At 39.8% G+C, this 20,273-nt stretch overlaps 3 protein-coding genes and 1 pseudogene across 5 annotated transcripts; 3 read left to right on the forward strand and 1 right to left on the reverse strand.

The window, feature by feature from the left end:
* Positions 1 to 1,123: 1,123 nt before the first annotated feature.
* Positions 1,124 to 1,807, forward strand: LOC125580970 (probable disease resistance protein RPP1). The gene has a single exon (XM_048746303.1). The coding sequence runs from the start codon at positions 1,124 to 1,126 to the stop codon at positions 1,805 to 1,807; it is 684 nt and encodes a 227-aa protein (XP_048602260.1).
* A 26-nt stretch (positions 1,808 to 1,833) lies between these two features.
* LOC106376383 lies at positions 1,834 to 4,371 on the forward strand (annotated as a pseudogene).
* Positions 4,372 to 5,518: 1,147 nt separating this feature from the next.
* On the forward strand, positions 5,519 to 8,873 carry LOC125580184 (formin-like protein 3). The gene is made up of 5 exons (XM_048744332.1): positions 5,519 to 5,963; positions 6,166 to 6,841; positions 6,930 to 7,377; positions 7,450 to 7,885; positions 8,025 to 8,873. Exons 1-5 carry the CDS (start codon positions 5,844 to 5,846, stop codon positions 8,859 to 8,861), a joined length of 2,517 nt encoding a protein of 838 aa, XP_048600289.1. The 5' UTR covers positions 5,519 to 5,843; the 3' UTR covers positions 8,862 to 8,873.
* A 144-nt stretch (positions 8,874 to 9,017) lies between these two features.
* LOC106370025 (histone-lysine N-methyltransferase ATXR3) lies at positions 9,018 to 19,785 on the reverse strand. 3 transcript variants are annotated; one of them, XM_048744330.1, is made up of 21 exons: positions 19,504 to 19,784; positions 19,313 to 19,364; positions 17,120 to 19,278; positions 16,899 to 16,955; positions 15,373 to 16,500; positions 14,793 to 15,166; positions 14,183 to 14,713; positions 13,988 to 14,088; positions 12,599 to 13,631; positions 12,435 to 12,506; positions 12,189 to 12,299; positions 12,006 to 12,106; positions 11,533 to 11,632; positions 11,319 to 11,414; positions 10,972 to 11,139; positions 10,760 to 10,885; positions 10,566 to 10,619; positions 10,187 to 10,434; positions 9,998 to 10,106; positions 9,607 to 9,909; positions 9,018 to 9,507 (listed from the first exon to the last, which is right to left on the reverse strand). In XM_048744330.1, the coding sequence occupies exons 3-21, from the start codon at positions 19,263 to 19,265 to the stop codon at positions 9,331 to 9,333; spliced, it is 7,035 nt and encodes a 2,344-aa protein (XP_048600287.1). In that variant the 5' UTR covers positions 19,266 to 19,278; positions 19,313 to 19,364; positions 19,504 to 19,784; the 3' UTR covers positions 9,018 to 9,330. The 3 variants fall into 3 exon arrangements, with proteins under 3 accessions (XP_048600287.1, XP_048600286.1, XP_048600288.1); XM_048744329.1 differs by having other exon boundaries at positions 17,120 to 19,364; XM_048744331.1 differs by lacking the exons at positions 9,018 to 9,507; positions 9,607 to 9,909; positions 9,998 to 10,106; positions 10,187 to 10,434; positions 10,566 to 10,619 and having other exon boundaries at positions 10,823 to 10,905; positions 17,120 to 19,364; positions 19,504 to 19,785.
* Positions 19,786 to 20,273: the final 488 nt, after the last annotated feature.

A 20,273-nucleotide genomic window follows, 5' to 3' on the forward strand; every position in this document is an offset into this window, starting at 1 on the left:
TTTTGGGTTTAGAGATAGCTCGCTCTTCTGCAGGCATCACTCTTTGCCAACGCAAATACATTCTTGATCTTCTTACTGAGACAGGTTTACTGGGATGCAAGCCTTCCTCTATCCCCATGGACCCTAGCATCAAACTCTCTTCAGAAGATGGTGATTTATTGGACAATGCAGAGAGGTATCGACGGTTGGTAGGGAAGCTCTTGTATCTGACGTTTACACGACCTGATATTACATTTGCGGTTCACAGATTATGTCAGTTTACTGCATCTCCTCGTGCTCCTCATCTACACGCAGCATATAAAGTCCTACATTACTTGAAGGGTACGGTTGGACAAGGCCTTTTCTATTCTTCTTCTTCTGACTTGAAGCTTTCTGCCTTTGCTGATGCGGATTGGGGTTCTTGTGGCGACACTCGTCGTAGTGTGTCAGGTCTCTGTGTGTTCGTAGGCACTGCCCTCATTGTTTGGAAGTCAAACAAACAAGACACTGTTTCCTGTTCAACCGCTGAATCGGAATATCGCGCCATGTCTGAAGCTGTAAGAGAAATGATTTGGTTCCGGAATCTTCTTGAAGACTTCTGGATTGAGAGTACAGGCCCTGCTCCTCTCTATTGTGATAACATTGCTGCCATTCATATCGCCAACAACTCGGTCTTCCACGAACGGACCAAACACGTCGAACGTGATTGTCATATCGTTCGGGAACGAGTCAAGTCCGGCATGATCAAGACTCTCCACGTACGTTCAGAGAATCAGCTGGCCGACATCTTAACTAAACCTCTATACCCTGGTTCCTTCCGTCATTTATTAAGCAAGATGGAGTTCATTAACATCTATGCTCCATCTTGAGGGGGAATATTGGTTTATTATAATTTCATTGGTTTAGTTTGTACATGTTACAAACCCGGTTTGTTCCGGTTAGCTGATTAGATCAAGTGTATATAGTGACAAACTCATCACACGTAAATGTCTAACAGAAATATTCCCTTATTTTGTCTTCTTCTTTCTCTCTCATGTGAGCACACTTTCTCCATGTTTGCTTGGAGAAGAAACCATAATTTCTGTTCATCTAAACACTAAAAGAAAAGTCTCTCATATCTATAGACAAAGATTCACGCTTGGTGATGCATAGTTTGCTTGAACAACTAGGTAAAGAAATTACCCACAAAGAATACAGAGATGAGTATGGGAGATGTAAGTTCGTAGTGGATGCTGGGGAGCTTGGTGACAGCATTGAGGGGAGAACCTATAAAGGGATCGTTGATCCTTTCAAGGGTCTTTCTCCGTTTCCTTCCCGTTGTTCACACCAAGTCTTCCCAAGTTTTTGTGGGGTAGATGTCCGAAAAGCCTTCCTCCCTCACATGCTGAAGGAGTTCAAAAACAAAGGAATTACTGTATTCACTGATAATAAAGATATTAAAAGAAGCATGTCGATTGGTCCTGAGCTCAAAGAAGCTATAAAAGGATCGAGGGTCTCCATTGTTATAGTGTCGAAGAATTATGCTTCTTCAACGTGGTGTCTGGACGAGTTGGTGTTGATCATTAAGTGTAGGGAAGAGTTGGGTCAAATAGTAATGCCAATTTTCTATGAAGTCGAACCAACCGATGTAAAGAGGCAGAAGGAATATTTTGGATCCGTCTTTGAGAAAACTTGTGAGGGGAAATCAGTGGAGGACATAGAAAAATGGAAGCAAGCTCTGAAGGAAGTGGCCACAATCGCGGGTTTTGATTCAGGAGACTGGTTAGTCATTTTTATATGTTCTAATCATTTTGGCACGTCATTGTATATGTGTAGTAATTTTTCATGAATATTTTAGGAAAAAATGAAGCAGAAATGATCGAAAATGTTGCTACCTATGTTTTAAACAAGTTAAATATGGCTACAACCTCGAGGGATTTTGATCGATTAGTTGGGATGGAGAATCATATCACACAGATAAGTTCAATATTGTCATTAGATTCCCTTGATGACGTGAGGATGGTTGGAATCTGGGGTCCTTCAGGAATTGGGAAAACGACCATTGCCCGAGCCTTATATAACAAACTCTCTAATAGTCTCACACACACTGCTTTTATGGAGAGTATAAGGGGAAGTGGTGAGAAAACTCCCAGTGATAATGATGCGTTCATGTTGCATTTACAAGAACAACTTTTGGCTAAAATGTTCAACCACAAGAAATTGAAGATACATCACTTGGATGTGGCGGAAGAAAGGCTGAAGGATAAGAAAGTGCTTTTAGTTCTCGATGATGTAAATGATTTGAAGCAGCTAAAAGCCATGGCTGGCGATACTCGGTGGTTTGGCTGAGGAAGCAGGATTATCATGACGACAAAGGATAAACATCTTTTGCAGGCACATAGGATCGACCATATCTACCACGTGGAGTTTCCATTGTTACCCCAAGCTTATGAAATATTTTGTCTATCTGCTTTTGGTCAAAAATCCCCGTATGATGGTTTTGAGGAGCTTGCCATGGAAGTTACACGACTTGCTGGTGTTCTACCTTTGGGTCTATGTGTTTTTGGTTCATATCTGCAAGGAAGGCCCAAAGAAGAGTGGACAGCAGCACTTCCTAGACTTGAGACAAGTCTCGATGGAGACATTGAAAAGGTTTTAAGGTTGAGCTACGAGGCCTTATCCGATAAAGATAAAAATTTATTTCTTCATATAGCATGTTTGTTCGAAGGTGAGAGCATTAGCTACCTGGAAAAGTGTCTTGTAGACAGTGGCTTGGAAGCCAAGCATGGTCTTACGGTCTTAGCTGAGAAATGTCTCATATCTATAACAGACGAACACTTGGTGATGCATAATTTGGTCGAACAACTCGGTAAAGAAATCATCCGCCAAGAAGACAAAGATAAACCTGAGAGACGTAAATTCTTGGTGGATGCTCGGGAGATTCGTAATGTGCTTACCTATAATAGAGTAAGTTTGACAGTCTTTCTTCACCTATCATTTGAAGCTAATCATATATATATATATATATATATATATATGTCATTAATTGTTTTATGTAACACTGTTTCAGGGCTCTGACAATATGTTAGGTATAAATCTCGACATAACAGCAATCAAGGACGAGTTATACATTGACAAGAAAGCCTTTGAAGGGATGACCCGTCTGGAGTTCTTAAGATTCAAAAGTCCCTATAGTTCCGGTAAGAACAACAAGTTGATCTTGCCCCAGGGTCTGAACAATCTACCTCGTACGCTTAGACTCCTACGTTGGGATGAGTTTCCTTTGAGATGTTTGCCATGCGGAATAGCTCTATTGAGAAGCTTTGGGAAGGATCTCCGGTAAGTAGTTTTAAAGTATTTGGTATTTTCAACTTAAAACATATTATGTGTGTTTTTGATTTGGCTACTTCCATTATCCATATGTACAGCTGCTTCGACACCTAAAGCTTATGTATATGTCTTACTCCTTAAAATTGAAAGACGTACCTAATGTGTCAAATGCGACAAATCTTGAGACATTAATACTCAATGGTTGTGAAAGTCTGGTGGAGGTTCCTACTTGGATCAAAAATCTCTCACGTCTCACACACCTAAAGATGGTGGGATGCAAGAAGCTCAAGGTTCTTCCAACCAACATCAACATGGAATCTCTATATCACCTTGACCTCAGTCACTGCACACAACTGAAAGCTTTTCCAGAAATTTCCACAAGAATTGGGCATCTTGATCTGGAAAATACTGGTATAGAAGAAGTTCCATCATCTATAAAGTCTTGGCCAGATCTTGCTAAACTGAGCATGCGAGGTTGCAAAAGCCTGAGAATGTTCCCAGATGTTCTTGACAGTATGGAAGAGTTGAACTGAGTGATACCAAATAAATTTGTTTGGTGGCAAAATGGAGGCGATTGGGTTTGACCTCATTAATGGGTTTAAGAATCATTGTTGACGAATTATTTGCAAGGTAGTCACTTTGTACTTCAATAATGTTTTCTTATTTACTAGCTTTAAGAGGCATTTGTTACTATGCCATGATCAACATCCTTGTCAAGATCTACTCTAGCTGATTGTAAGCATAATGAACTGCCATAATTACAGAAACTGAAACTATTTCTTTTGGAGACTGAGTCTGCTCATTAAGAATGCCAAAAGAGAGACCACTACAATGGGAAAAGCAATGAGAACAAACGCTACAACAGCCAACGAGTCATGTTTGTAACCTAAGAAATCCTCCAAGAAAGCTGAAACTCTCTTCTTCTCTCCAAATACTATAATCTCTTCGTCAACATCTCCGTACTGCGAACTCAATAAGCCTTCCAACTTCCTTGTTGTGGGGCTTAGGTAGTATACATATCCACCATTTTGGGATTTTCTGCGGAAAATGATACATTTTTTGTGTTCACAAGTTTGAAACTTGATTCAACTTAAGGCCCGCTAATTTACTTATTTATATACATTATAATATAAAGCTTCATGCAATGCAGAAACATTTTGACTTAGATAAACGTACATAGCTCTAGGCCTTTTATATATATTGACGCAATGTGTCTATAGAACACAGGTTCCATGATACATATTCAGATACTGGCTATTTGTGAAATGGGAAAATGGCATAAGAGTGAAATTTTAAATAAATTAGTAGAACGAATATACAGAGAACATTATATCCTATAATTTATGTCTCAGGGGTGAATAACTTAAGCAAAAAGAGTAAGATTTACTTTCCCACAAATTGAAGTTAAAGTTGGAACTTTGGACCTAGGTTGCATGGAAACTCGGATGAAAATTTGTTTCACGTTTCGAAGAAACTCTTGGAAACTCGTGAAAACTCATTAGAAACTCGTTTCTTGAAAATCTCATTTAGGAAATTCAATGGAAACTTGCGTTTCCACTTTAGAAACATGTGATTCTGATTTGGAAATGTGAAGACAACTTTTTAACACAAATTTTGTAACTTATATCTTTATTTTGGGTTAAACTACTTAATATTTAAGTATTGGATCTCTACTATTTTGAAATTTTAATACGATTTCGATGTTTAATTATTACTTGTTTCATTTTCGTATTCTTAAATTAAAAATGTTATTTGTTGATTTATATTCTTAGATAGACTAAACAGAAGAAAAAAAATTGTACTCACATGTTAATCATTTATATATATATATACTATGTTTTTTATAAAAGTGTCCAAAACGCTTCCATTCCTAATTTTTTTTTTAAAAATGTTTCCACGTTTCTTTTCTGCATATCCGCAACCTAGCTTTGGACAGACAATAAACATAGATGCAAGTATGCAACAATGTCGAGTCTTAATACAAAACACCTTTTTAGGAATGTATAATATAGCAGTTTCATTTGTACTAAAAATATATTGTAATTTATTACTTAGCAAGAATAACACATTTTCAGTTCAAAAAGAAAAAAAAGACCTTTTTAGTTCAACAAGTTAATGTTTTGGAAGCATATCATTGTGATCAAATCTTACAATTTTAATGTCATAAATATACAGCAAAACAATCCAAAAATGTTATCAAAAAGCGTGTTATTTCATTAGAACAGCTTAAGAGAGTTAACCAAATTAACAAATAGAAAAAACAGAACATAATCTTCGTTTCTGTTAGTCTCACAAGTCACAACGTAAAAAACAACTTTCCCTCAAAGAATAAAAAAATAAAATAAAAAAATCCTGAAACAGAGCTTCTCTTTTCGTTTATTGAAATTTTGTTTGTGGTTGCGATTGTTAGACCCTGTAAAAAGCGTTCATACGTTGGTCGGAGCCTTTTTGCATGGCGGTTTGCTTTCGAGGGAGTACGGCAAAGATATCAAGGTCTGCAAATTTAGACGTCGTTGCGATATTGGGTGCGTCCGTGAGATGAGAAACGGAGTTTAATGGGGAGATTGAGAAGAGCTTTTCTTGCCATCTCTCTCGTTTTTCTTGTTTGCGTTTCCGAGGAGATTATCTCTCGACGCGGCGCCAACCGCAGTGAGGCTCACGGTGGCGATGATGTGGTAAGTTCATCGTCCTTGTTTCGTTTTCTCATGTTAGAAACAAATAACAAATCAAGAACGTATGAAGCAATTTTTTTTTTTTTTTTGCCAAATACGTATGAAGCAATCTTCATTTAGGTTTTTATTTTGTGCATATTCGGACAGCATGTTTGTTATTCCGACAACAAGTTTGTTATTGACGAACGTGTTGTTTTTCTGATAGGCAGAACAAACATGGATACATTGTAGAAAAGAATTGAAAGATAAGAACAGAGATTGCCTTATCTATATCCCTCGTCGTGTAGCAGCAGCTAATGATGATACGTACCAGAAACTATCCGTCTTAAGCGGTTGGTTCAGCAACTGGTTTGGACCTCTCCTTGATTCTACTACAAGCTATCCAACAAGAAAGCTGATCGGTAAGCAAAAGAGAAAGAGAAAGAAGTTTAGAGTATCTGCTCCAAACTTTGCACTTGGTCCTGCACCAGGTTTTGCTCCAGGTCCTTCTCCCCGTTTCGCACCAGGTCCTGCTCCAATAACTCCTCAGAGTTATGACCTTGTTGCACCTTCAAGCTCTCCGTCTCAGCCTCCTTCATATTCGCCAGCTGAGGCGCCGGATGAATCAAACTTTGGTGGTCCGACTAAGAAGAGAGCAAAGAGTATTGTTGCTCCTAGTCAAAGTGTTCCAGGTCCTCCTCCTCCTCCACCTCCGGAGAAGAAGAATGATATCTTGATGGATCTTATCATCGCTGTTGCTTCAACCGCTGTGTTAACGTTTTTTCTAGTTGCATTACTATTCTTATGTTGCTTCAGACGCAACAACCGCAAAAATGCGGTTGGTCCTAGAAATGGACCAAGAGATGAAGGACCACTTCTACATTTATCTGATTTATCAGCTGGTAATGATGTTTTTTAAAATCAAAACGGTTTCATGTTTCAATCTTTCAAGAACTATAACTAACTCTTGTTTTGCATCTTCTTTTTTAGGATCTAATGAGAACTCTCCAAAGGTTGCAGCCACGAGTAGGAGATTCTTCACTGCTACTTCTAAGAAGAGATCGTTTCTGTCTAGAGTATCTCTAAAGAGAAACCATCATGACTTCTCACCCGCTGAAGCGTCGTCATCCTCTGGACTTCCTCTTCCTCCTGGAAGATCATCAGCAGCTCCTCCTCTTCCTCCTGCGGCTCCACCGGCTCCTCGGCCTCCACCACCACCTCCTCCTAAATCTAAGCCTCCTCCTCCAGCTCCTCCAAAACTTGTGCGTCCTCCACCTGCACCACCAAAACGTCAAGGACGTAGCTCCTCTGGAGATGGTTCTGATGTCGATTCGGAGACTGGTGCTCCGAAAACAAAACTAAAACCGTTTTTCTGGGATAAAATGGCTAACCCTGATCAGAAAATGGTTTGGCATGAGATCAGCGCCGGTTCATTCCAGTTAAGACTTGAATTAAAACTTTTAAAACCTTTGTTTCCAGATCTTTGCCTAACTCACATTCTGCTTTGTAGGTTCAACGAAGAGGAGATGGAGTCTCTTTTCGGCTACAATGATGTGAACAAAAACAAGAATGGTCAAAGAGGAGAGTCATCTAGAGACTCTCCTGTTCAGTATATACAGATAATTGACCCAAGAAAAGCACAAAACTTATCTATTCTTCTTCGAGCTTTGAATGTAACAATAGAAGAAGTCGTCGATGCCATCAAAGAAGGTAACGAGCTCCCAGTGGAGCTTCTCCAAACATTGTTGAAGATGGCTCCAACTTCAGAGGAAGAACTCAAACTTAGACTATACTCGGGAGATCTTCACCTGCTTGGCCCTGCGGAGCGATTCTTGAAGATTCTTGTTGATATACCTTTTGCGTTTAAACGTATAGAGTCCCTTATATTCATGATATCGCTTCAAGAAGAAGTCTCTGGCATCAAAGAATCACTCGCAACTCTCGAGGTAATTAGTCCACACTGTGACACCCGTAATCTGAAACCACAGTATGTAATATTAGTTTCGTCCCAGCCATCACTCGAACCGGGGAACTCTGAACCTTCTTCTATACAAATCTCTTAGTGGTTCTGTCTTTTTGTCCTAGGTGGCTTGCAAGAAACTTAAAAACAGCAGACTGTTCATAAAACTACTAGAAGCAGTTCTCAAGACAGGAAACAGAATGAATGTCGGAACTTTCCGCGGTGACGCGCAAGCTTTCAAACTCGACACGCTCTTGAAACTCTCTGACGTCAAAGGAACTGATGGCAAAACCACACTCTTACACTTTGTTGTCCTTGAGATCATTCGTTCTGAAGGCGTTCGTGCTCTCCGCCTCCAGAGATCAAGCAAAAGCTTCTCCAGCGTTAAAACAGACGATACCAACACAGACACAAGTCCACAGTCTGTTGAACGTTACCGAAGCACAGGACTTCAAGTTGTTTCGGGACTAACCACAGAGCTTGAAGATGTAAAGAGAGCAGCAATAATAGATGCTGATGGATTAGCTTCAACACTGATGAACCTAAGTGGCTCATTGACCAATGCGAGGGAGTTTCTGAAGTCGATGGACGAAGAGAGCGATTTCGAGAAAGCTTTAGCTGGGTTCATAGAACGTGCAGATGGTGATATCAAATGGTTGAAGGAAGAAGAAGAGAGGATCATGGTGTTGGTGAAAAGCTCTGCTGATTATTTCCATGGCAAATCTGCCAAGAACGAAGGGTTGCGTTTGTTTGCTATAGTGCGTGACTTCTTGGTAATGTTGGAGAAAGTTTGCAGAGAAGTTAAAGAAACGACGATGATGACCTCCACTAAGAATCATTCGGGTAAAAAGGAAACAGAAATGACTCCGGAAGGTAATCAACCGGATAACATTCGACGGCATTTGTTTCCGGCCATTGCTGAACGGAGAGCTGACAGTTCGGATGGTTCAGACAGCGACTAGGATGGAACATGCAGTTTTCATCTTCTTAGTTTTACTTTTTTGTTGTATCATTTCAGTTTCCGGTAAAAGACAAAAAAAATGTAACTTACAATTTGTATTTATGTATAACCCTGTTTTTGTTTGTGCCCAGCTTTATAAAAATAGATAGATAGATGGTAGGAACAAGAACACGAGAGAGCTTTTATTACTAAAAGAAGAGATCCAACCTAGTCAAATGATTCTCCTCTATGAAAATTATGTGAGCCTAATCTAACAAGAATAACAATGGTATCCTAACCCAAAGTTATTGTTAAATTCTAAAAATCACATATATGGTAAAAGCTATACATTAGAATGAGGGGAAAGCTTGAGAGACTCCTTGCAGTGAATGGGTAAGAGACTATTTATAGTAACTGTGTTGCCTCCCCCTCGCTTTCCTAGAAAAGAGAAAGCTTCTGAATAATAATAGAGGTTTCCTTTCCTTTTTTGCCTAACTATCCCATGTCGCTTGAAAGACATGCCTTCTGTTTTTGAGCCACTGCAATAATTCTCTATCTAGTGACGAGTTGTTGACTACAGCATCGAACATCGGGCTTCCTAATACTCCCAAGGTGCTTTTGAACATCCATATTTTGTCCTTTGCCCATGGTTTTTGAGGTTGCTTTGACTGTACAAAAATAAGATAAAAATTCAAAAAGATCACTATCATGGACAATGGTGACAAATGAAAAGCATTTCGGAAGTGGGTCAAGTATGAAGAAATTACCATCTGTGAAACCATTGTTTTCACCGTCTTTGGGCCATAAACACGATGCTTTGATGGCTTATGAGCCTTTACGTAGAAGGAAGCTACTTCGGGTAAAGAGAGGCAACCTCTGGTTGCTTTCACCAATGTAAGATTAGGATCAGTATTTGTCTGTTCATACCAGTAAATCAGCTGGCCGAGACAATAGTTCTCGCCATATGTTTTCTGGTACTCCTTTATACCCTCGCCTAACTTGTCCGCATATTTGGCCCCCAAATCTAACGGGCTAATGTTTACAGGAGAAGACATAAATGACTTGTATTCCTGCCGACCATATCAAGACCCATCTGTCAGTAGAAGTTTAACAAGCCTTTGTCTTCTTTTATCACCCAAATTATACGAAATAACTTACCCGAACTTTGAAAAAGCACTTTGTATAGGCATATATGTGAATCAAATCAGCTGCAGCATCATTCCGACACTTGTATGTACAAGGTAGATCTCGGATCTCATCTCTCAACCTTCATGGAAGAAAATATTCTTTGATGTAAGTGTACAGTTTCCTAAAAGTACAATGTTTCATGCACATTGATGTACTAACCAAAGTAATGATCTTTGAAGATCCTTAAGGACGTCTGCAGATCCAGATGGATCATGGGCACGAATCTTGGATCTGAGTCCATCAACAATGCCCTCTTCCACGTGTGGCGACAAGCACTGAAGGATCTCCTCAACTAAGGAGCCATCCCCGTTCCACAAAAAAGAGACTGTTTCTTCAGGAGTAAGCTTCTCCAGCGGAGGAGGAGCGTTCTTTGGATCCCCAAACACACGTCTCATAACATATCTTACCTGTGTTATAACACTAATTAGAGAACCTTCGATTGGGAAAAACATTTTACAAGCACTTGCACAAAAAATTTGAAACGCAACGCAGATAACAGGATGTTTGGTTATATGATATGAAGAGAGATTGCAGTCACCTTGTCAAGTGTGACAGCCAAATTCTGAAGCCTCTGGTTGTAGACACCCTCAGCCTGTATCATCAAAGTTACAGACATAATAAGCATATAAAAGCTGGAGAAAAAAATCAAAAACCAGCTCAGAGTTCCAAAGCACAAAAGACATGAACTATTGAAAGAACCCGCAGAAAGGTAAAAAGGAATGATGTTCTGACCTGAACCTCAGCATCACTTTTCTCAACATCAAGGTGTATGTCTGAAAAATATTTTCTCTTTTCTTCCATATTATGCTTAAGAATTTCCTCTGGAAGCTTAGTTCTCTCGAAATTGATGAACCGCACCTTTATGCAGAAGAAACTTTCTGTCAGAAGCTGCACTCCCATCAATAGTGCTGCTATAAACTAACATAAAATGATTCAAGACTAACCAGATGAGCAGAATACGCAATCACCCAATCTGGCAGCCCACCAAGCATACAACTTCCCAGTCCAGCTCTTCCCAACTCAAGATAATCTTCTTCTGAAACTGAATTCAGTATACAAGCTTCTAGCATCAGTCTATGTCGATCCAGCAGACCATGCCATTCCTTCAACACCTGTTATATACATGGTTCAGAAAATTATATAGACAATCAAAGGACAAAAGAAATGCTTTTTAAACTTCGGTACAAAGACACTAATTACTCATTAGTGAACAAGCACACCAACCTCCGTCATTAACCTTGCGTATCTTAATACCAGTTAATAATCATATATATGTTAATATCACAATTACCTTCTGAAATGCACCTTCACCAGTGAGATTCAAGTAGCTGCCTCGGCATACTTGGCTACCACACAAGCAGACAGAAGCTTCATATTCTTCCTTACTCTGTTGCAGACATAAATATCATTCTTTTCACAGTAGAATGGGAACATAAAGATTAACCCAACGAATAAATACTTCCCTACAGTAGGAACTGGAAAAGAAGAGAGAGGGAAGAACAGACCTCAGTTACAGAATTATAATCAAAAGTTATCTCCTCGCCGTATTCAATCGGACGTACTGAATAGATGCCAATCTGGTAGTGTCCATCCACCGCAGTAACCCTGGAAGCACCAGTTGACAAAGACGGAAAATGAGTAACCCGTTTAAACTTGTTATTAGGTAGGAAGACACTCAAGTATCAAGAGTTCTCCCCTCCATTTTTTATTTTTTAAAGCATGGACGCATAGGTAAAAGGACGAGTATTGCCTAATATGCCTATGAGCAGAGCAGATAAAATCATAAACAAATGTTGGTAAGTGTATCCACAAAATTTTATATCTAAGAAATTTATCTGTGTATGTATTGATCTGAGCTTACTTAAGCAGGCTAGTTTATGCATGCAACATGAACGAAACTAAATTATTACAATGGTCACTTGGTTCTACTCTCTAAACAAAATTCTGGAAAATTGGATGATTGCAGAATTTAACTTACTTAGCTTCACAGTTAGGTCGGCAAGAATGACAAATTCGACTCGCATAATTAGCCTTGTGCATGGCATCAACAACAACTAAATCATATCCATCAGCGTCACCCTGCCAGTAACATAACAACATAAAAAATAAGAAAATGGTCTATATAATATATACAAGCCCAATCATCATATTTTCTTCATACCTTCGGTCTCTCAAGATAGATATTGTAAAACTCTGGTGCAGGATCAGTTTTGTTTTCCTGTAAGGAACGAATTCCATCTTGCTTCTCAAACCACTTCCAAACAGGATAAACCTACAATATCCAAAACATACGTTCAGAGCTCCCTTCAGAGAATGTTTCATATCCAAGAACAGCACGCCCAGTGAATTTCAGAAATTGTGCAGCTGACTAACTACCAAACATAAAACTGCAAAGCTGCAAACCCACCTCTCCAAGAAATTCAACAACAAAATCGTCTTCCACAAAACCACCTTGTTTGTTGCAAACAACACCGAGGCCCTACAAAGGCAAAAAAGTAGCAACAAGATAGATTAACAAAAACAGTCCTAAATAAATTGATGGATTTCTATGAAAGAATGACAGAGCTATACCTTCCGATAAGACACATAATTATCACCAGAACGACTTTCTATAGCCTTTAAGACGCCTTGACACATTTTCATTGTTTGTATATCACACTCTTCACGAGCATTCTCTTTGAGCTCTTCAATCACAGGTCTTAAAGGGAATACCATGGGGGTGTTTCCAGATCCAGTGAGAAACCTGACTTTCCTGTTCAGGGCACGTAAGACTACATCTTCTATAAATGAATGTTTATCCTGCAGTGACCAGTCCAATTCTCCGGGCATTGAATCAAGTAAGAGGTTATGGGTGTAAGGATCGATTCCATAAACCTCTTGCTCTAAAACCTCGTTGCCAAGAAGCTTTCTTGGTTTATACTCCTTGACTTCAGGAAGCTCCATATCTAACTCTTCAATGCCATTTCGTTGTGCATTCAGCTTCTCATCATAGTCCTCTGGCAAAGAAACCCGCATCTTTCGTTGTACCTCCTCCTCGTCAGCGACAATCGTGTACTCTTCAATCAGTTCATATTTCCTTGTGACTGGTGGCACAAGACTAGCTTTGGTCATACGTGCACCCCATTCACGCTCTTCGGTCACAGAATCAAAGGATTCGTCTGCTGTAAAGTATTTTTCAACACGCGAGTCCTGTGATCGACCTTCTGAACGGATATCCGATTCGCTTTCTGAAGCTGAGCTGTAATTGTCATTGTCAGATAGCTCGGAAGATGTTTCACTTCCCGAACCAAATGATTTACGATTCAGTTTAGACAAACGCCTTTTGATTTCGCGGTCAGATGCATATTCTCCGTAGTCCAGCGCACCATTTACACCAAATGTGTCACTAGTCCTGCTCATGTACTTCTTTTCAGTTACAGATTTGCTCAACTTCTTGTTGTACTTAGAGGCTGATGACAACCCTGACCCATCTTGCCACGACTTCATCAATTCATCTCTTCTATATGAAGAAGTAGCCATAGAGACCTCTTCTAAACGTGTGGCAAGTTGGATAAACAGTATGATGATTCGGTTCATCTCTTTGGAGTCTCCCCGATTCCTCTCTCTGGATATAAGATAGAATCAGGAGAAATTTTACAAAACTAGTATTAAGGAAAGCAATAAAAACAGCTCCTACCTTTACTTAAGAACTAGGAGTCTAGGAATAAATGTCAAAAACAAGTAATCCTACATCCTAACAAACTGAGAGCCAAAAACCAAGCACATGGGAAGAAAGCGGTTATTGACTTGAGAAATTATAACCTATAATCCAGAAAGGACATCAGCGGTCGTTCAACATATTGTTTGGCAAGTAGAATCTTCGTAGTTACTTATCTATAATTTGCAAGTCAATATTTGAAGTATTATTGGCATAATCATGTACTAAAGAAGCTACCCAAAGAAAGAGGAAGGGAGCCTTACTTAATTGCTTCCCTGCACATCCGGCTGATATCCTCCTTGACAGATTTCAAACCATGACTAACGTAGTAACCGTTTTTCATTTTTTCCTCTATATGAGCAACCTAGTAACCAAAGACACATTAGGATTAACTTTAACAAATGGTAAAGAAATAAGAGCAGACATAATATACAGCATACACGAATACCAGAAAGCACCTTTAAATCAAAGAAGTCAAAAGTATTCTGCTTCATGATGCCCCTAAGGCTTGAAGAAAGGAATTCCTCCACTCTCTTATACCCGTATTCTGACTTCTTAATCGCCCATCGCCTGATACGAGCATCCCTGGATAGAATTGCCGATGATTTCCGTGCATCATACAATTTTGAGCGTTTGTATAAGCTTCTTCGGAATAACTGATTGGCTGAGTCTCGCTTTTCCACTCGATCAAAGTAATCCTTAAGATTACCAAAATCATCTGTATCTCCTCCTAATCCCTTAGACTTATTAACATTAGTCTGTTTCAAACTCCTTAACCTGGAATGCAAGTCACCTGGTCGAGGATGCTGGCATTTGAGCCAACATACTTTTTTATATTTCAATGTCAAATTTCCAAACTGGGAGCAGCCTGTGATGTCTACAGAGGATATATGGGGAAATAAACGAAGAATTTCCTCAAGCATGCTGGAAGTCACGTTTGTACAACCAACCAGAATAATAGAATCAATCTTCTCCGAGTTGTAAGTGTTCTGCAAAAGAATGTCATATCAGTTCAATTAAAATTCTAAATTGCTAAAATACTGTAAACGGAAAGTACAGAGTGCTCACCATGATACTCCAGAGCCTAGAATCTGTGCAGTTGGGACCCAAAGAAGATAAATCAACTTGTCTTGAAATATCCTTGTATGAACTAACAATGGCCTTCCAGTGTCTACAAGTCATGGACGCAAATGCAAGTGATTTTTCATCATATCTCAACAAATGAAACACCCGTGCTAACACGTGACCATCTAACAAATCCCAGTACATCCCCACGCTCCCAGAAGATCCACTTCCTTCAACATGGAAAGTAGCGTCCCCACATAAATCCTCAAATGTCAACTCATCCTTCTGAAACATTTGTGCATCTGTCACTTCAGAATGGTCTCCACTTTCACCAGCCATCAATCGAGCTCTTTTCGTATATGATGATGAATCAAATTCTGAGGTTTATGAACCAAAAACAAAAGAGAGAAGAGAACACATGTTTAAACATACGAAAGCAGGAACTGGACAATGTTATAACCAGAAGAGAATGAAGAAACAAAGGAAATAGCCACCCAAGTTCAGAAACCGATAATAACTTGAAGAAAAGCATGAGCTAATAAGATGGATTGGGTGGCATTTAAATTCTGGTAGTTATGCATACCTGAATATGGGTGCATGTACTTGTCAGTCTCTTTCTTTGGCTGTCTTGCATGGATCCAAGAGTCTAAGACGTCGTTTATGGCAGCAGAAAATTCCCGAGTCTTGTATGTTTTCATAACCAATTGATGGAGTTTCCCACGGAAATAACCAAGAAACTGAGGGTGCATAGCATGGAACGAGCTTAGACTTGTTTCCATTTCAGAATGCTTGAAATCCTGTGACTCTGAGACATCAAGGCTTTGACAATCTGAAGGCAGAGCTGGGGCTTTCCCCTTGCCACTGATTTCAGAAGTTTTTGTGATAGAAGTAACAGGTACCCAAATTTTGTCAGATTTCCTGAAGACACTAGTGTGGCGCTTTATTAAACCTTTATCAACCAATATCTGGAGCTCCGAAAATGGCAAAGGTCCTTGTTCTTGCCCAGCCCCATCCATGTAGAACCAATCACCCAAATGCAATTGCAAATCATCGACTGTATACAGACGATCCTCAGGGGTGCTAACAGATGCGTCAGTTCTCCAAAATCCCTGCATATCTTGACTACCGCAAGCTGATGACTGAGAAATACTTTCGACGGAATCCCTCTTGGAATCACTAGATGCAGGGGATGGACGAGCATGCCTTGAAGAGAACTTTTCCCCACCACGAACTTTTACAAGGGGATCAGGAACTGATGGAACTGGATCATTAACGACTAATGAGTTAAGCCTAACTACAGACAGCACACTAGCTTTTACTCCCCTCGCCTGATTTCTCTCATCTACACCAGAAAAAGCCCACAGGGGAAGTTCCAGCCTAGAGCGGCTGCGAGGATTATACAAATCATCCTTGTGATGCCAGCGAGGATCCTCATACCCAGACTTCTGCATCAGGCATAATGGGAAACCATCATTCAGAACCATTTTCTTTTTGTAATCTCTATCTTGAAAAGCTTCATCGTGTCTTATCCAGTCCCCGCCTGTGCAAGACCAACGACCTGAAAACCAGCTGCCTATCTCATCGCTCTCAGAACAATCAACATTTGCTGACTTCAATTCTTCGATCGCCATTGCCTTGGGCTCTGAACGTTCCGACGACTCCTCATTTAATAGCAACTGATTTACCACTTGATAGTAGCACCAGATGATATCTGCAAATACCAGAGTAGAACTTCTAAATAGTGTCATGCAAAACATGATAAAAAAAAAAATTAAAAAAAACATGTGGGTAAACAAGAAGCTATGATTACTAAAAGTTGATGTCGTCTAAATGAATATCCATGTTCATGCACAAACCATCATATGGCAGTAGGCGGCCATTACGTCTTTAACACACATCAACACTTCCAAATACTACAAACGAACTAATATAAATATAGATGACCATATAATATCTTAAGTGAATATAAACGCTTGTATCGTTACGTTTCCTGATAGTAGAAGTAGGCCAAGTTAGGAATATAACTTGCCTGAAAGGAGGAAAAGCAAATAGAGAAAAAAAATCATATCATGCTATAGCAAAAGTGCAAGTGGTGCCAACGAAACATACCTTCAGAACTCACAAATCTTCTCGTCTCTTCAAGCTCAACTTTAATCTGCACAGCTTCTGCAAAGCGATAAAAATAAGCCTATCTTAGGTATGGCATAGAAGCCCCATGGTGCAATAAACTAAATGTATTAAGAAAAATGCGTCAGATATTTGCTAGCATTTCTGGCTGAAAACATCAAATTTCTGGCTGGAAAGATAATATTTTACATCTACTACAGTACCTCCAAGTGTTTCAAGTTCCCTGCCAGGGATGATAGTATAGCCATCCAAGAGACTCGCGATCCTGTTATCAAACTGGAAATCTTCATGATGGCCCACTACAGTATCATTACTATCTGGTATGGACAATGATTCAGGCAAGGAATCTTCAGCTCCTTGCTCCATATGAACTGCTTTGGCAGCATCTGCAATATCTTCTAATAAATTACCAGGCGCTTCAGGAGGATTCACGAGCCGTGTCACAGCATCTGACACGATTGATGGAATATTTATGTTGACCACAGGAGATGTTGCATTTTCAATAGTGACCCACCTATTATTATCTGAATGTTTAATCATATGGTCAGAGAAAAGAATGCCTTGCTCCACAAGAGCTTTAAGCTCGGATAACTTTGCAGGCCCATGTTCAGTGCCATAGTAATCAAGATAAAACCACTCCCCCAAGGATGAATCTGCCGCCATAGGCTCCTCGTGAGGTGGTGTATCACAAATGTCCATATCTACCTCCATCGATGGCAACTCTTCGGTAGTTGCTTCACCAACTTGCACAGACTCTTTTCCCTTTGCACACGCACTTGGAATCTTGGAAGAATCACATACAGAATTTTTCTCAACCACCGGATTATTGTTATTCAAAATGTTTTTACCTTGCAATTCTTTTCTTGATGGAGTCGACTCTTTTCCATTAGAATCCCTATGCCTTTGCTTATTCTCAAGCTCCATACCAGTCTGAGAATCCCTCCTCTCCCTAACTCCACTCTTTCTGCTTATATCTCTATGGCCATTACGTCTGGTACGATCGCTCTGGGGATCTTCCATATATTTAGAAGTTCCATCCCGGCGATCACTGGACCATTCAGAGTAACTTGGACTTCTTCTACAATCATGGTGATGGCTGCGGTCATGTGGAGACCTTTTACGAGCATGTGAAGGCTTCTCAAAGATATATGGCGATCTCTCCCGGGCATATGGCGACCTTTCCCGATTGTGGGAACTTCTATCCCTGTGGCCATGGTACCTAGACCGGTCGTGTGGGGACAGATCAGATCGTGCACCATGTCTGTCTGAAACAGCCCTGGCACGGAAATATGAGTCATGATGCTTTTTAGGATACTTTTCCAGAGATGAGTTTTTAGATGAATAGGAATCTCTGTAGTCTCTCTCAACAGAGTTCCGTGAATAGTGGTTTGGGTGAAGAGAGCGGGAACAATCATCAGAAAGTTTTCTATATTTGGAGCTCCCATAGTCCCCATGATCAGCATAAAGATGTTCAGCTCCATGTCGCTTCAGTTTGTTCACAGTAGAAGAGTACTCTTTCCCAAGATTATTGGGATCGTTGTTATGTAAACTTTCCTCGATTACAATTTTAGAACTGACCCTCGTAGCCCTGTCATTCCCACTTCTGAACTCTCTCCGGCGATAGGTATCCTCATTCGAAAACCTACCGCCGGGCGGGGTACGTTCATGTTCATAGTCATAATCATATTTCCACGTTGTCTCTCTGTCAACTCCACTCCTACGAGATCTGTTGTAACTATGATCATCCTTACGTGTATCCATCTTATGCCATCTGTCTGGGATGAACTCCCCTTTCTCAATTTCATCACCGGGATCTCTCCATGATCTGATTTCTCTCTCTTCTTTCCTGTACTTATCTGCAGGTAAATCCATTCTCTCCACATAAGATTTATCATATTGCAGGTTACTGCAATCCCCAGAAATCTCCCCTTTTTCGATCTCACTATTCCGCAGTGACTTCACTGGAGAAATCTCACCGGTCTCCAAATCCGCATGAGAATTTAATTCACCCTCTTCCACTTCATCCTTAAACCCAGAATCTCCACCGTTTTCTTCTTTATTGCAACCTTTTCCTTGCAAAACTTCACTCTTTTTATCCTGATCTTTGCGCTCCTTGGGCTTCCTCCTGACAACTTTACGAATTACCTTAACAATTTTCTTCTTCTTAGGTGGCTGAGACGCTGAGGGTTTAGCTGGCTGGGACTCCGGAAGCTTATTATTAGTTGAGATTGAAGAAGCAGCAACCTTTGTATCACTGTTGCCTCCACAAAGCGTCTTCTCCTCCACAACTGGAAGCTTGTCCATGATATTCAGTAGAGGCATGCATGTGACGACACCCCCATCGCTCATGGACACAAAGCTTTTCTCAAGTCTTGGGGATATCAATACTCATGCTTCAGAACATCCCACCGCCAAAGTCCGTCGCCGTCTCCGGCTAAATTCAAGAACCTGTACACACCCAAGAAGCAATCAGTGGCGAAAACTGAATGTAGCCAGAGCGAGAATCTGGAAACCCTACGGAGCCAAATTGATGAAATTAGAGGAGAGGACGAGACGGGAAGACAACGAATTGAAGCGGGGATTTTACCGGGGAGGGTAAGGAAACGTAGCGAAGGGGATCAAATAGAGCTGGGAGGAAGACGAATGAACGTGAGAAGGATGAGAAATTTCTCGAGAATAAGAGAGTAATAGATCCAGGTCAAAGAAGACGAATCGACAAGGAAACCCTCGAAAGTTCTCGCTAAATCTCAATCTGGTTGTTCCCGTTGCGGCGTGTGTTCTTTCTCTCTGCGACCTGCGCTTCTCTTCTGAATCCTTGTCTTCTCTCTCTCTCTCTCTCCGTTATGTTTTCCTGAAAGAAGAAGCCGTCGTGTTAATATTTTCTGTGTATTTATTTCTTTTTTTTTTTTTTTTCTATCACCGTTTTCACCTTAACTAATTTAGATATGAAATTGATAATAGTATGATTTATTTTTTGGTCAAAAGTATATTAGTATGCAATGGAAAATATGGTAATTAAGAATGGTTCTGAATCCCCTATATATTAATCGAGAAGCATTTGAAAAATTAGAATCTTAATTTTGTATTAATTTAAAAAAACTCTAAATCCTAGGCGGCACTCTAAATCCCTTCTAAATTCCATTTCAAAGAATTCTAGAGCATCTAATATAAAGTATAGTTTAATCTAATGGTGTCACATTATTCCATAATTATATAACACTAGAGAACATTATATTAACCTAAAATATAAGAAATGTGTATTATTTCCTTAAATAAAAACTACGGAATTACCTAATATGATTTACATATATATGACAATTAATGATTATGAATAATAAAGATTTGATAACAATTTTT

The sequence above is a fragment of the Brassica napus genome, chromosome C1 (genome assembly GCF_020379485.1).
Source record: "Brassica napus cultivar Da-Ae chromosome C1, Da-Ae, whole genome shotgun sequence".
Lineage (NCBI taxonomy): Eukaryota > Viridiplantae > Streptophyta > Magnoliopsida > Brassicales > Brassicaceae > Brassica > Brassica napus.